This window comes from Amphiura filiformis, chromosome 8, assembly GCF_039555335.1.
Source record: "Amphiura filiformis chromosome 8, Afil_fr2py, whole genome shotgun sequence".
Classification (NCBI taxonomy): domain Eukaryota; kingdom Metazoa; phylum Echinodermata; class Ophiuroidea; order Amphilepidida; family Amphiuridae; genus Amphiura; species Amphiura filiformis.
Window position 1 is genome coordinate 14,944,917 of NC_092635.1, and position 14,379 is coordinate 14,959,295.

The 14,379-nt window shown below is 37.4% G+C and overlaps 1 protein-coding gene across 3 annotated transcripts; it reads right to left on the reverse strand.

Moving 5' to 3' along the window:
- Positions 1 to 202: 202 nt before the first annotated feature.
- LOC140158674 (large ribosomal subunit protein uL24m-like) lies at positions 203 to 14,191 on the reverse strand. 3 transcript variants are annotated; one of them, XM_072181853.1, is made up of 6 exons: positions 14,038 to 14,191; positions 8,400 to 8,639; positions 7,239 to 7,334; positions 5,431 to 5,534; positions 2,741 to 2,865; positions 203 to 1,811 (listed from the first exon to the last, which is right to left on the reverse strand). In XM_072181853.1, exons 2-6 carry the CDS (start codon positions 8,622 to 8,624, stop codon positions 1,675 to 1,677), a joined length of 687 nt encoding a protein of 228 aa, XP_072037954.1. In that variant the 5' UTR covers positions 8,625 to 8,639; positions 14,038 to 14,191; the 3' UTR covers positions 203 to 1,674. The 3 variants fall into 3 exon arrangements, with proteins under 3 accessions (XP_072037954.1, XP_072037953.1, XP_072037952.1); XM_072181852.1 differs by having other exon boundaries at positions 14,003 to 14,191; XM_072181851.1 differs by having other exon boundaries at positions 13,998 to 14,191.
- Positions 14,192 to 14,379: the final 188 nt, after the last annotated feature.

The following is a 14,379-nucleotide window of genomic DNA, read 5'->3' on the forward strand; positions in this document are numbered from 1 at the left end:
ACTGCTTTTCCCGCGAGACTTGGTTGCTAAGGACGCATCCTCAGGGAGGCCATCCAAATCAGAAGGAGGGGCAAGAACTCATTCAACCGTGACAAAGGTGCACACTTTCTAGATCATGTATATGACCCACTGCTAAAATCAACATCACTTCCGGGTAACGAGGATGCGTCCTTAGCAACCAAGTCTCGCGGGAAAAGCAGTGGACCAGTTCATCTGTGATGAAGCTATCAGCCAAGATGGCGAAAGCTCAGATTCGTGAGTAATTTTTATTTGGATTTGGCTAACAAAAATACCAGTTTTAGAAATACTACATGGTTTGTAGGGAAATATGGGAAACTATTTTTCCGAGGTACTGGCTACAGGCTTACCACCCAAACCCGAAGGGTGAGAGGTGGTAGGCCTGTAGCCAGTACCAAGGGAAAAATAATGACCCTATTTCCCTGAAAATACCATGTAGTATTTGTTTTATTACACCTCATATATATTTATGAGAGAATGACTCCAATTAATACATTTAATAAGAAAATAGGTGCTAGGCCCACTTCTGACTTAGGGCTCATATTGAAATTCCCTTACACAGGAAGGTGTGCGCCATCCTGCAGCTTTCCTGTGCTAGCCTTCTTTGTTAAAATCCTGGGCAGGGTGTATCACTGATGCATATAATCCATCCGGTTTTATGACCAAGCTTTCTGTGTGAAAACGTGGTAGGGTATTTCAATATGAGCCCTTACAAAGTTACGTTATACATGAATGCATACCTTTCATTTAAGCTTCTCTTCTGAGTTCATCTTGAACAGCACAAGCTTTCACAGCTTTACGAATCATGTGTTTTGAGCATCCTTTTAGCATGTTTACTGAATTAATTTGGTATTACCTGCTTCGGACAGCGATGTCTTTTCCATTCCGTGGATGCTATAATAACAAATTTATAATTCCCATTTTATTATACCGAGGACCATGGTACAATATAAAATGCCAAGTCCTACCTTCGCGGAACGAAAAACACGATTGCAAAAGGGGGTACGAACTTTTGTCTCTGAGGATGATGATATCATGAATAGGGGGGAAAACTATTGTCCGGTAAGATGGGTCATAATGAGGATATGTCAATCTACATGGGTTGTGTTAATTTGCGATTGACCAATAAATTGGTGTCATTCTCTCATGAATATGTATGAGGTGTAATAAATTGATATTACAGTCACTCAGCCAGGCATAAAAGTATTGCATCAAACACCAAATATATGCCTCAGCTGCATTCAATTAAATCAGCTAAAATACAGCTTATATATATCCATACTATACATCCATTCTGTGCAGATTTGTCAAATAACTGGCATAAGTCCGTTCACAATTAACAGGTGCACTTACATGTTGCAGGTGCATCGTGCAGACATGACTGCAGCACGCAATTGCAGATACTGGCAAAATTTCACAAATTTGACCAATGAGCTTTGTGGCATTACAGTAACGTAACCAAAGATAATTTTGACAACTTTGAGAACGATGAACTCAATACATGACCTGCATGATCCTTGATGTGCTTATTGATTAGTTGAATTCTGTAGTATCCACTGAAATTCACATACAGGACTGCAACCAAATGCTTGTGTTGTCAGATGTGGAGGAGGAAAGGCGATAACAGCATTGAGAAACAATCTTGTTGAGTGTAATTTAATACCAATATGTCTTGGGTTTCACCCCAGTGTCCACTATATTATAAGCATCCATTAACTGTTCTTCAACAGATTTTAATGAAGGTTTAAATGTCTTTTCACACACTTCTGTTTCCTTGGTATCCTTAGGTTGCTCTGTAATATAAAAATAAACAAGAAACTGGGTTATTCTAATGACTATTAACCAATTCTTATCTTATGATGAGTGCAAATTTCTGTCTCACTCTTTAATGTGAAGTAAGGCACATAATCTTTTTTACTCATTTTTTATCCAGCAGGTGGGGGGGGGGGTGCATTTTCGAGGCCAGTTTTGGTATATGGATGGAAATTCTTTTTAGAAAATAGCCCAATTTTGCCACACTGTAGTCAAAATTGTCAAAACTTGTGAAGTATGTGAGGAAAACAGGTAAAAACACTGGCAAATTGTACTAAATTATGTTAAAAATTTGACTTTTGATTTTGGGGTGGGTACAAATTCCTTGAAACAGTGGTATAGCAATTGCACCCCCGGGACCATTAGCAATTTGCTAAATTGAAGAATTTGAAGTGAAGAAAGTATGGGCGAGATAGCTGAGCGGTAAGGCGTTGTGCTGTCGGTGGGAGAATACGATCAGTGAGGGCTCAAGCCTTGGGCTTGCCTTACGTGAGAATTCTCTTCCTCTCCCAACATGTTCATAAGGTCCAAATTTCTGCAATTGTGTTCAGTTACTTTATTATACAATGTAATTGTAACATTTCTTCTCATCCCCATACACTGTTTAGCATGTGTAGGTATTGGCAGTGTATGTGTGATGTCTCATGGTTCAGAAGTCACATAAAGCCCAGTGAGGCATCAGCATTAATGGTCCAGGGTTTGACTTTGATTCAAATGTTAAGGTGAGCTATCAGGTGTGCTATAAATTGCATTTGCGAAGAGGGTAAGACTCCGACAGCTTTGTAAGGCAAGTTATAAATCATCATAGGCAATGTAAGTGTGTGGCAGTCGTAGGCCTTAATATTCAAAGCCTTTTGTTCTCTACAAATGTATGTATATATGATCAATCCATTCTCTTTAATAAACATACCTTGATACATCTCTTTTGTTTTGTCTAATGCTTCATCTGGTATAGGGATTATTCTACCAGTTCTCTGCGACACTCTCACTTTCTCACCTTCTTCTGTGAATCTAAAGTCAATATCTGTAGCAAGACTGGAAGAATGAAGTAATAACACATTATGAATATAAAGGCTGGACACTCAATATTTCATTCTCATCTCAACAATATATTAATTATAAGGCTGTGGAGAAATATTAATGAACAGCCACTGCCAGTGCATTGCCTACACTGATATTTCATATGGTCTATATGGAAGCAAAGAACAGAGCAAGCATATAAGAAAATAAGAAACCTATTTTTCAGGAGTTAGTAAACTCTGCTGATTACTCCTACTTCAAAGCATCTAGTCATAGTCATACACCTGAAAACAACAATGTACTGGTGTTGGAAAGAGAACAGAGGGTTTGTCCTTAGAGAACAAACCAAAAATTGATGATGTCCTATAAATGAATGTCCTTTCATGGCGGGGTGCAATTTTAAATTTGTAAAAACTAAATCAAACATTGGTCAAAGTTTATCTTCCAGGTTGGAATTTTCAATATTTCACACTTATGTTTCAGGCAGGGGTAAAGGTTAGACTCTCACGGAAAGCACTTTTGTTACGATGTCATCAAACTTTTGGTTTGTTACCTTAAATAGGAGAGGGAACTTAGATACGATTTAGAAAGAACATAGAATGCAGCAAGAAGAAAAAATCTCTACAAGCTGTATTTAAACGATTGGTACCTAGTAGTTTTGATGGTTATTGAAAAGTCTACTTCTTCCAAATACAACATTGGATCCTCTTGAAATCTTGAAATAGGGGAATATTGTGACTGACTGACTGACTATGTGTGTAGGTAAGTCAATGAAAAGGCTCCGTCAGTTTCGATCCAAACGTCGCCAAATTCATACGGAGATCGAGGAATATACGGGAATGTTCCTGTTATTAATTTGGTTGAAAACGGTCAAGAATTGGCCTCAAAATCAGTGGAAATGTGGTCCGTTGCTATCCTAGGTAAACAAAAAAAGGAGTCAGTTGCTAAGCTAGCCCTGCATCGCCGCACGGGCGTATCTAATGCCAAGTCATAGCATAGCGCAGCGATACCATGCTGGTAACACAGCACTACGCCATGGCACGCATAAACGACCGTGAGACACGCTTATGAGGGAGGGCGTAATAAATCGGGAAAAAGATGTGTGTTAAAAAGTACAAACAACATGAAAAGGTAGGCCTACTATAAATTTAAATTAAAATAAAATGAGGACAAAAAGGTCCAAGTATGTGGGTTATAGTTAGTCACAGTAAGAAAATGAAAACGGGAATAAAATAAGACTAAAGAAAGAAAGAAACAAACTAATCGGGAAATGTACGGGAAAGAAAATCGCAAGCTTGGCAGCTCAATTTTTTTTAAATGGAACAAAATTGGCCCATGTAGAAGAAACTAAACAGAAAGAAACAAGCTAAAATAGAAATGTAGGCCTAAGGAGGGTCAGACTCAGATAAATAAACTTTTTCAATGATTCTACCTGTTCAGTAATACCTCCTGTTTTAGTGAACGCTCCCATTTACTCATCTTGTTATATGACTGTTTATGACATTAATCAACAAATTATGCGGATCCTATGTTGCATATTGATGTGTCAGTCAGTAATCACTGGAAACTGATGGGTACCAATCATTTTTAAACAGTCTGTAAATGTCTCTCAATACATGTGACAATAACACACCATCTGTCCAGTCACAGTTAAAAAGCCTGAAAAGGTTTTTGACTCTTACTGTCAAGTACAGGGTGAGTCAAAAAAACTGCAATAGAGCAAAGAATCAATATTTATGTAAGAACCAAGTCGAACTTTCCCAATATTGAAAGATTCTATATATGCCACACTCAATGGCCCCCTTCTGTGAAAATATGAAGTGAATCGCGACTACCTTTTAATTTTAATGAGTCCTTTTGCTGCGATACCCAATTTCGTTATTTGTCCACGAGGTACCATGTATTTTGAATGAGAGCACACAGTGCACAGTAAAGGCACCAGATCTGAAACTGACTTTAACTTAAATAAGGTTGATTTTTGCGTATTTCAATTTCTTTTTTCTGTTCAAACAAACTTTCTGACATTACTTTAAGTCCTTCATACCTTACTCGACTCCAATTCCAGTTTTTTAATCCCAATATGTCCAACGTATTAGATATTTTGTAATTCACTCCACTTCAATTTCCGCGCATATCATTTTGACAAATTTGTAAGTTTTTGATAGAGAATAAAGTAAAGGTAAAATGAAAATAACAACAAATTATATTTCTTCTCCTTAAACAAGACCAAGGGCAATAACACTTTGGGTGCTCCATTTTATTTCAATGCCAATGAGGCTAAGAAAATGGCAGTTGTTCCAAATCTTCCTTACACAGAGTGGGCCGACATTCAAATTTTAGATGTCTCTTGGACAAACATTAAAATTGGGTAGCGCTATAAAATGTGTCATAAAAACAAAACAGTAAATGCTAATTCCTTAATTTTTTCACACAAGGTCACTGATGGATATACCATATATAAAATATTTTAAAACATAAAAAGTCCAACTCGGTTCTTAAATAAAAATGGATTATTTTCTCTACTGCACTTTTTTTTACTCACCCTGTATATCGTCTAAGTTGAAATGTTATCATACTTACTTGTCTGAGGGGTCAACAAGTTTGACTTGATTGTGTAATAATGGTGCTTCACTGGCTATATAGGTACCTCTGTATGTAGGAGTTTTCCCAATTCTTCTGTAGTTCTGTAAAGAAATACAATAGAGATGTGATGAGTTTTAAAAAGTTATGGAGCATATTGTTTGTACCGGCACTTGGTTTTATTCTATTTCCTTTAAGGGATCTGGAATGAGCGTTTTGAGCGTTTCGACAGTATTTTATGTGGGACATGGGAGCACATCAGACATATCGAATTGCATTCTGAATACGAAGAACGTCTTCCTGATATCAAATAATTTCCATTTTTGAAATTCACGATATAATACAAATTTTATGACAAAGTATTGAAATTTGATATTTTTCACATTTTTGATATATAACAGATCGGTTCAGAGTGATGCGGTGTGGACACCTGGCAACCATGATCCACCTCATGAGGTAGACCATGTGATGTGACACCCGGTATTTTTGTCAGTGGAAACACAACGGTTAACAGTTGCTGGGTGTTGAACTTCTATTATGTACATTTTATGTATCACATCGTGACCTTAAAAGCAGCTTGGGAGTCAGGAAAATATTTTCAGTACTTCCGGTACACACCACAATCCTTTTTTTAAGCATCAGTAGAAACGTCCTGGTTGTTGCCTGAATCGGATTGTGGGTTACCAGGTAATACCGGGTAAAAATACAGAGTGCTCAGTGTAAACACGCAGATTGTAAACATGCCAAAACATGGAAATTGTATAAGAAAGTGTGGTTGGGCATTGACAGATGTACATCAACAGGAGAAAATCCAATGCCTGCAGTGTAACCTCTGAGTGGATTTGGATTTGGCTAACCCTGCACATCGTCATCATCCCTATATCTTTGTGTCAAAAATTGCCGTGATAGTACAGCGAATCCTCTCGTTTTTCAAAAGCTACGCATGGCGATTTTGTTCAAGATAGGCCGAGCGACTCAGGCTAAGCATACCATGACTATCATATGAGATACCACAGAGTTTCTATATTCTACACATTATTACGATTTGTGCATGCTCTAGTAGCCCATATGATGTTTCTATTACAAGCAAAATCGATTTGTTTTTAGGTAAAACCAGGGTTTTGTTTCCAGTACACTAACTCGAAAAGCAATACACTAATTAGCGGGGCCTTGCAGCTTGCTGTGGATATCTTTTACTGCATTTTATAAGTAAAGATTTTGAAATCCAAAGTAAAAATTGTGATATATTTAATTTTGAGAATTACAATTATACTTTATAGGTATAAAGGAACACGTTTAGCCCATTCAGTTAAGTTCCAGATGCAAGTCCTATAACACAATGCATATGTAAACTTTCTTTATCTGTGTCAATAATAGAATATTGATTTCAACGGAGTATAGAGCTGTATGGAAAAAATATTTATAATACAGGGTGTTGACACTGTGCCCTGTGCAGTTTTCAATCTTTGATCTTGTGAGCAAAAACCAAGCATATTCTGCACAGGAATAATTCTGATATAACCCCAACCCCAAGCCTAAAAACCAGGGTGCACAGGGTAAACCAGAATTGTACCTCTGCACAAAACAAGAATTGGCAATGCATATTACAAGTAATCAGTGTTTACACACTTGTTTGCTTTCCTGGATGGGTGCCACTTCCAGTTTGCTAGCATGTTGAATGTTTTACAAGACTTACTCCCAATCCCCAAGGGCTACAGGCTACCTTCCATGGTACATGCATAAATTGAAAATCTCTGCATGTTTCTTAAATCAATTTGTTTGCCCATACTTGCTCTCCCTGTACTTACACAATTAAGTCCTTCTACAATAACCCAGTTCCGTTCCCTGATGATATCACTGATTGTTCCCTGTTTGCCCTTGTCTTTTCCTTCCAGAATTTCAACCTGAAAATGCAATTTGAAATCATTAATTGGGTATTAAAATGCCGAAAACAACTTACACATGTAGGATACACAAATGATTCACAACATTGATGCATGTCTACATAATCCTGATAACTAGAGTCATTGTTCACAGCAAGGACAACATTGATGCATGTCTACATAATCCTGATAACTAGAGTCATTGTTCACAGCAAGGACAACATTGATGCATGTCTACATAATCCTGATAACTAGAGTCATTGTTCACAGCAAGGACAACATTGATGCATGTCTACATAATCCTGATAACTAGAGTCATTGTTCACAGCAAGGACAACATTGTCTTGATAATCTCAATTTAATAATCCTCTTCATGGTATTATATTCCATTTGGCTTCCTTGAGGAAAAACTGGCATGTTTACATTCATGATTAAAAGTAAGCGCATCTCTAGTTCTACACATACAAAGTAACTGACAAAGCACTGACGCCACTGCCTCGGGAAGCCAAATGGACTATCTGCAAGTTTTGATAGCCACAACTATGACGGAAACACATTTTAATAATTGAGAGAAGAGTTTACACAAATTTAATCAACCTACAATACCATCACCATCTCAACATTTCTTTCCATTATTCATTCTTACTCTGTTTGATTGATTTTGAGGTATAGCCAAACAAAGGAAGTATTTCCTTTTATTTCCTCTTGTTTTGGAAACTCTTTAATTGCTTTAATATCTTTGAAACTGGTTGTTCAATTTCAATAGGGTTTTTCCCAAATTCAGCATTGTAAATGCATTTTACTATCCTATAAGAAACTGAAAATTTTATATTTCCGACTGATTTTGCTTGATCGCATCACATATGTTGCTGGTGTAAGTTTAGCAAGATAATCTTCACAATTGTATTATATAAGTTTATGTTAAGAAAGGCTTTCAGGCTTCATGAAAATTGCATAGCTTGAATTTTCAACATGGTGCACATGTCCTCATCAGAAGCTACTGCTAGCGATGGAATGATCCTCTTATTCTAATATTGGATTTAATATTGGATATTTATATACATTGATGAAATCAAATAATCTTACCAAGTCCCCCTTGTAGTACTTCCAATTCTTGATAGGCTCCAACAGGACCGGGGGTCTGTTCCTGCCAGGTAAGTTCTCAAGCTGAGATTGAATGCTTCCTGGTTTATACATGGTATACCTAAAATGGCGATTTACTTTCATATATGATGGAACCTTCTTAGGCCCTACTTTTGGGATTAATGGCACCTTCTTGGCAGCCCACAAAATATCTGTTAATCTTGGCATCTTCAAACTTTATGCCTGCAGAAATGAAAAATGATAACAATAACAAATTATACAATAACAATAAAATAATTTGAGATAATATGAATAAAACAAATAATGATGATGATAACAATAACAAGCATTAATTACGTACAATGTAGCAAAAAGTGCTATGCAATATGTGATCCGTTCTGACAAAACCAGGAACAAGTCGCATTTTTGACATTTCATGATTTGAATAAAAATGTAAGCACAGGACAATAGGCTTCAAAATGATACCAAAATTATATATGTACATATCATCAATTCTTTTCAAGATATGGATAATTTTATAAATGATACCTTGATATTTTTGCTGAACTGCTATTCTGAGAAATGGTCTAATTAGTTTTCTGCTTCACACATGATTGAATAGGGATTATGATAGTTCAACTGTCAATTATTGATTAAATAAACCTCTTTTTGTTAAGTACTTTCAAGGATTTGAATGTCCACTCACTCCGAAGGTCAAATACCATGAAATTAAGAATTACAAAATTTGATTTTTTTTATGGGAATGTCATCGCGACCTACTTCTCTACCTCCCAGAACCACCACATCCTACCCCACCTCTTCTTGTACTGACGAGCCTGATCAACGTTGTCAAGAAATCGGATTTTAAACAGTTACGGTGGTATGAATTACCCTGACATGTTTCTATTGTTTTTAAAACTCACTCTGTGTCCCCTTTCCCTCCATCAGGGGGTAAAAAAGGCATGTACACTCAAGTAGTTCCTTCTGTATCAAGACCAGAGCTCTCCCTATTGACCCCGAAGTCAGGAGTCATAGGGACACCAACTGTCTAACATTTTATGAAAAAAATATATACCCCCTCCCACATAGATAATATTAATTTTTTTATAATAATGGTGAATTAAAGGCATCATGGGTGGACATGAAATGCCCTCAAAAGTTTGGCTCATGGCATGGGACTACAGGAAAAAAATTACAATCTAGAGAGTGCCAAAATTCTTGATGTTGATGCATGCATATTAATATTAACATACTTTATACGTTAAAAGGGCATTTCGTGATCCACAGCATTGAAATTTTTATATCACTGGAAACCTTTCATCTAAGGAGTCAAGCTTTAAACTATTAAGCAAAAATATCCAACAAGCTAAAAACAATTTTAACCTGTTTTTTAACAAGCTAAAACCAATTTTGAAAAGAAGCTTAAAACATAAATTGTTTCATCGTAAAAATCATCTAAAAAAAAAGATACAGTGACCTACGGTACCTAATACTAATCTATGTTTCCGATGATATCCAAGAAGCTAAAATATTGTGAAAGAGAGCAGGGCTTTGAGAAATGAGGGAAATTACGGGGTAAAATAAAGTATTATTCAGATTTCCTTTTACAAATTAAGCATACTCATGATACTGCTAGCTGTAATGGAAATCTGAATAATACTTGTTTTTCAAGAAATTCGCCATCTTGAATAAATGCAGAATTGCGTCACGCAGTAAAGCGATGTCAAACACGCTTGAAAACGCATGATACGCTAGCGTAAATTACCGTCAAAGCGAGCATACATCAAGCGCTTGTCATGCTTGTGCTACGTGAAAACTTCGGAGCTGGCATCACCGGTTCTGTTACCAGCTCTTTTCTTTTACGTCAAAAATAGCTATAAAATTTTGGAACAAAATAAAGCTTGTTCGATGGAATAAAGGTATGTTTCTACAGTTGAAAACATGTTTAACCTTGTTGCGAAGGTTTAATATGATACTTGCAATTTTAACCTTATATAGCTCGGGTGGTCTATAAGTCAGGATCGCCAATATTAAAATATCGATATACTCATGTACTAGTACAGGGATCTATACGATGATTTTTTTTTATTTTGGGTGGATCACCGTATAGGCATTTTACATTGAAAATACATGTAACCCATGCACCACGCAATTGAATAGCAGGCCGATACTGCACAGGATTGCTAGATCGCTGGTTACCAGTTGCTCTCGTCTATATGTAATCGGCAATCGCGGAACCTAAAATACATGGTGCACATACCATGATCGGGAATTGATGCAAATTTTACGGTAAAAGCAGTCATACCTAGAAAGGATAAAATTCAAATTGAGAAAATATTCTAGGTATGACTTGTTGTACTACTCATGTACCGGTACTACACTTTGTTCATAGCGCAAACTTAAAAAACGGGCAAAACAGAGAAGTCATTCATCGGTATGACATTTTTGTATTGGTGCTGCCCTATTTTTTGTATGTACCGGTACACTTTATCCCATACCGTTGTGTAGAGCTTACTACGGTATGGATTGGTATGGGTTCCCTGTAATTCCACACTACACTATGTCTGGTTCCATACAGCAATACACAGTATTGCTGTCTGGTAAGCAGGTACGAATAATTCCGTGTGAATTGAGACGTCAGAGCAGGTCAAAGTACTATTTTAGCCTACGTCCTGTATCCTACTATCACTCAAACAAGGAAATCTCTTCACAAATTCACTCACCTTGCAATCCTACATCATCAGTTGAAACAAACAAAAACAACGTTATCATTCCTCTAAACTACAAGTACAGTAGGCTAACTTCATTAATAAAAAAATTGAAATCCTACTATTACCCGTTATTGAAAATTTTGTTCGATTTATGATTTATGTCAACCTAAAGAACGCATTACGAGTCAAGTTCAGTTGACTAAAATGGTAGCTCCTGCCTCATGGTCACCTCGGATATGAAGTCAGTATCAAGCTGCTTATTAAATATTCATGAAACCGACCACATGGTCACAAACGGTGGATCGGATTGGTTGAAATCAACGCCACGTGTTTGACCTTACAGGGGTCAGAGATATGCATATTCATGTTTGAATGGCTGCTGGCTAAACAGCGATGCGGATATAGTATTCATCACCAGGACTGAGAAATGCGACATTTTCGATGTTTGTACCGGGGAATTTCAGACACGGAGACTCCGCGGAGATTTCTATACAAATTAACAGGTAACCAACAAAGGGTTGGGGATCGCATTTTTAACTATCACTAAATTAATGTTTGAATTGAGGTCAGCTAAAAGTAGACCATTTCGGGACTGTAATTAATGTAGATGTCACATTTTGAACAGGCGATAAGTGACCAATTTGGCGTTCAGCACAAGTGTTTGGCCTTACTCTAGGTGCAGTCAGTGTTCAAATATGCCTCAAAAAGTTACAGGCCAGCCTAGATGCGGAACTCAGTCCTCAATGATAGTCAGTCATTTATCTTTTGGTCGTTATATGACTATCATTTGAGGGACTGAGTTGTTATGATATAACTTCCGAGGTGCAATTTCAGACAATAGCTGGGGATTAGTGGGGCAGAGGTTATCTATTGAATCCTTTCATGACCACTGAAGCATAGTCAAGTCTGCCAAGGACACTCGGCACAAATTGAAAGACCACACGACACACAACACCAATTTGGAGTTTGTTATGACACCAATTTGGTGTTTGTTATACTCCTCGAAATTAGTACCTTACGGTCTATGTCTGAGGCCAGCCGTGCTTGACCTTAAAAGTTACCGGCCAGCCGGGCCGGGCAACTAGATGCCAGTCAGTTACCGCCAGGCCAAAAAGTTACAGGCCAATGGCCGGCTGACCGGCCCTATTTCAAACGCTGTCTAGGTGACACTACAGATTTCACATCACCAAATAATGTCTCTTGTGGGATTCCGTCCTGATTTGCGGTGTTTTTACATTTCCGTAAAAGTTACCCACCTATAAATCAATATTAAAAACCAAAACAATTGTGCAGATTTTTGGAAAAAATTGTGCCAGGTAATAAATATAGACTTGAATCTAAGCATCTGCCAAGATTGGAAAAGATTCTGGGCTTTTATTCAGAATTTTCATGTATTTCTCAAACCGGCTGCTTCTAGGTAAAATGACAAGTGCTTCTATTTTCAAAATTGGGTGAAAAAAGTGTATTGCATTTGTGGTCCGGTAGCTCGAAAATTCAATGGTCACCAATATATTTAATTTAGTTTGTTTACTTGCTTGTTTGTTTGTCAGTCAGGAAAACATCACTTTGAAAAATTGAGTCGCTTCGTAAGGTAGGTACCCGGGTAGGTAGAGCCATTTGAATAGAGGCCATTTTGTACACAAAGTATAGGGAAATTTATTACTATTGTGCACCCTACATGTACATGTACACTCAACACTGTCTATGAGTATGACTATCTTAATACTAATTACGGCGTGTCCGTCCGTCTGTCCGCCCCTCTGTCCGCGCTGCTATCGTGTTCGCGTCCCCGCGAAGTTTCGCGTTCACGCTGTGCACACTATCGCGTGCTCAAGCGCTGCACTATCGCATGCTTCGCGGTGCGCTATCGCGAGTATCATCGGGAGTGTGCGGAGTACAGTCCGCGCGATCGGAAAAGCATTACAGTGTGACTAACAGGTGCATCTCATCGGACCAATAATTATAGGCCTTATTTTCAACACATATTTCAATATTAAGATACCGAACACGTGCACACACCAAACACGTGCATGTAGGCTAGACTCGCTTGCCAGTCCTATATACGCCGTACCTATGTATATTGAGGACTGGCTTACGCCATTTTGGATGTCAATGGGAAATACACACTTAACGATTTGCGCCGGTTAGAAACTTGAAAAAAAATCTTTAAAATTTCATCAATGTATATCCAACCGTATTGTGCTTGCTAATTTAAGACTCGGTTGAAACAAAATTAAGGATCGAAAGCATTTTAGTGTCCAAAAAGGCAAAATTATCGTCAAAGTTACAACTTTAAACATACTATTGGCAAAAGACATTATTACCAAACAATACAGAATAGAAAATTTGACATCATTTTCTCAAAATATTGAAAAAATTTGCTCACTAGACATCGAAAAATACGCAATCCAATTCCCGCTCAAACGCTGGGAAACTGAAAGTGCGATAATCGTGACTAATGTAGGCCTATTTTTATAAGAACATGACTATTTCCGGAAGGCCTATGAACCGTTTTTGCGTTCACGTTTCTCGCGATTGATTTCATTACTTTAGTAACGGCCTATATCCACGTCCAGATACTAATTTCTCTAAATGTGGTAACAGGGCAGGGCTTGGAAGAGGCGAATGATTGGTTTCCAGATTATGGGTAGGCCTACCGAAGTAAGCATCACACCTTAAAAACAAACAGAGTTGATTAAATTGTGTCTTGGGTATTGATCATTGAGAGACGCATTTCTTAGTAGTTTAAAAAGTCAGGGCAGGTATATGGGTAACGAGTTTGGGTAATTAGAAATAGGCCTATCACGAGAAGCGCCCGACCCGAGAACCGCGAAATCTAGTACGGTATTATATAACAATGATAAGTTTATAAGTTACGCCCGGTACTCACCGCGCCGACACTGTAGTTTACACTTTTTCCAGGTACTCACAACTTCAAATTTTAATGTGACACGACACAGAAGTCTCTTGTATCAGCTTATCATTGTCTATAATCAAAAAATGAAGTAATCTGATGACGAATTCCGTTCTTTACCACTCAAACATTCACGTGCAAAAGGTGCAAAATTCTTCACCAATGTTGATATTAATTGACATTTGTCACAGTATGTTGAACAGCGTTTCTAGACAGAGTTTAAGTTTCTCATAAATTATTTTATGTTATATATTTCCATCAATGATTTTGGTAAATGGGCATTTCAGATCCTCTGTTTATAATTTCAATCTACATAGAGTGGCATAAATAATGAAAATTTTTAAAACCAACGTGAATT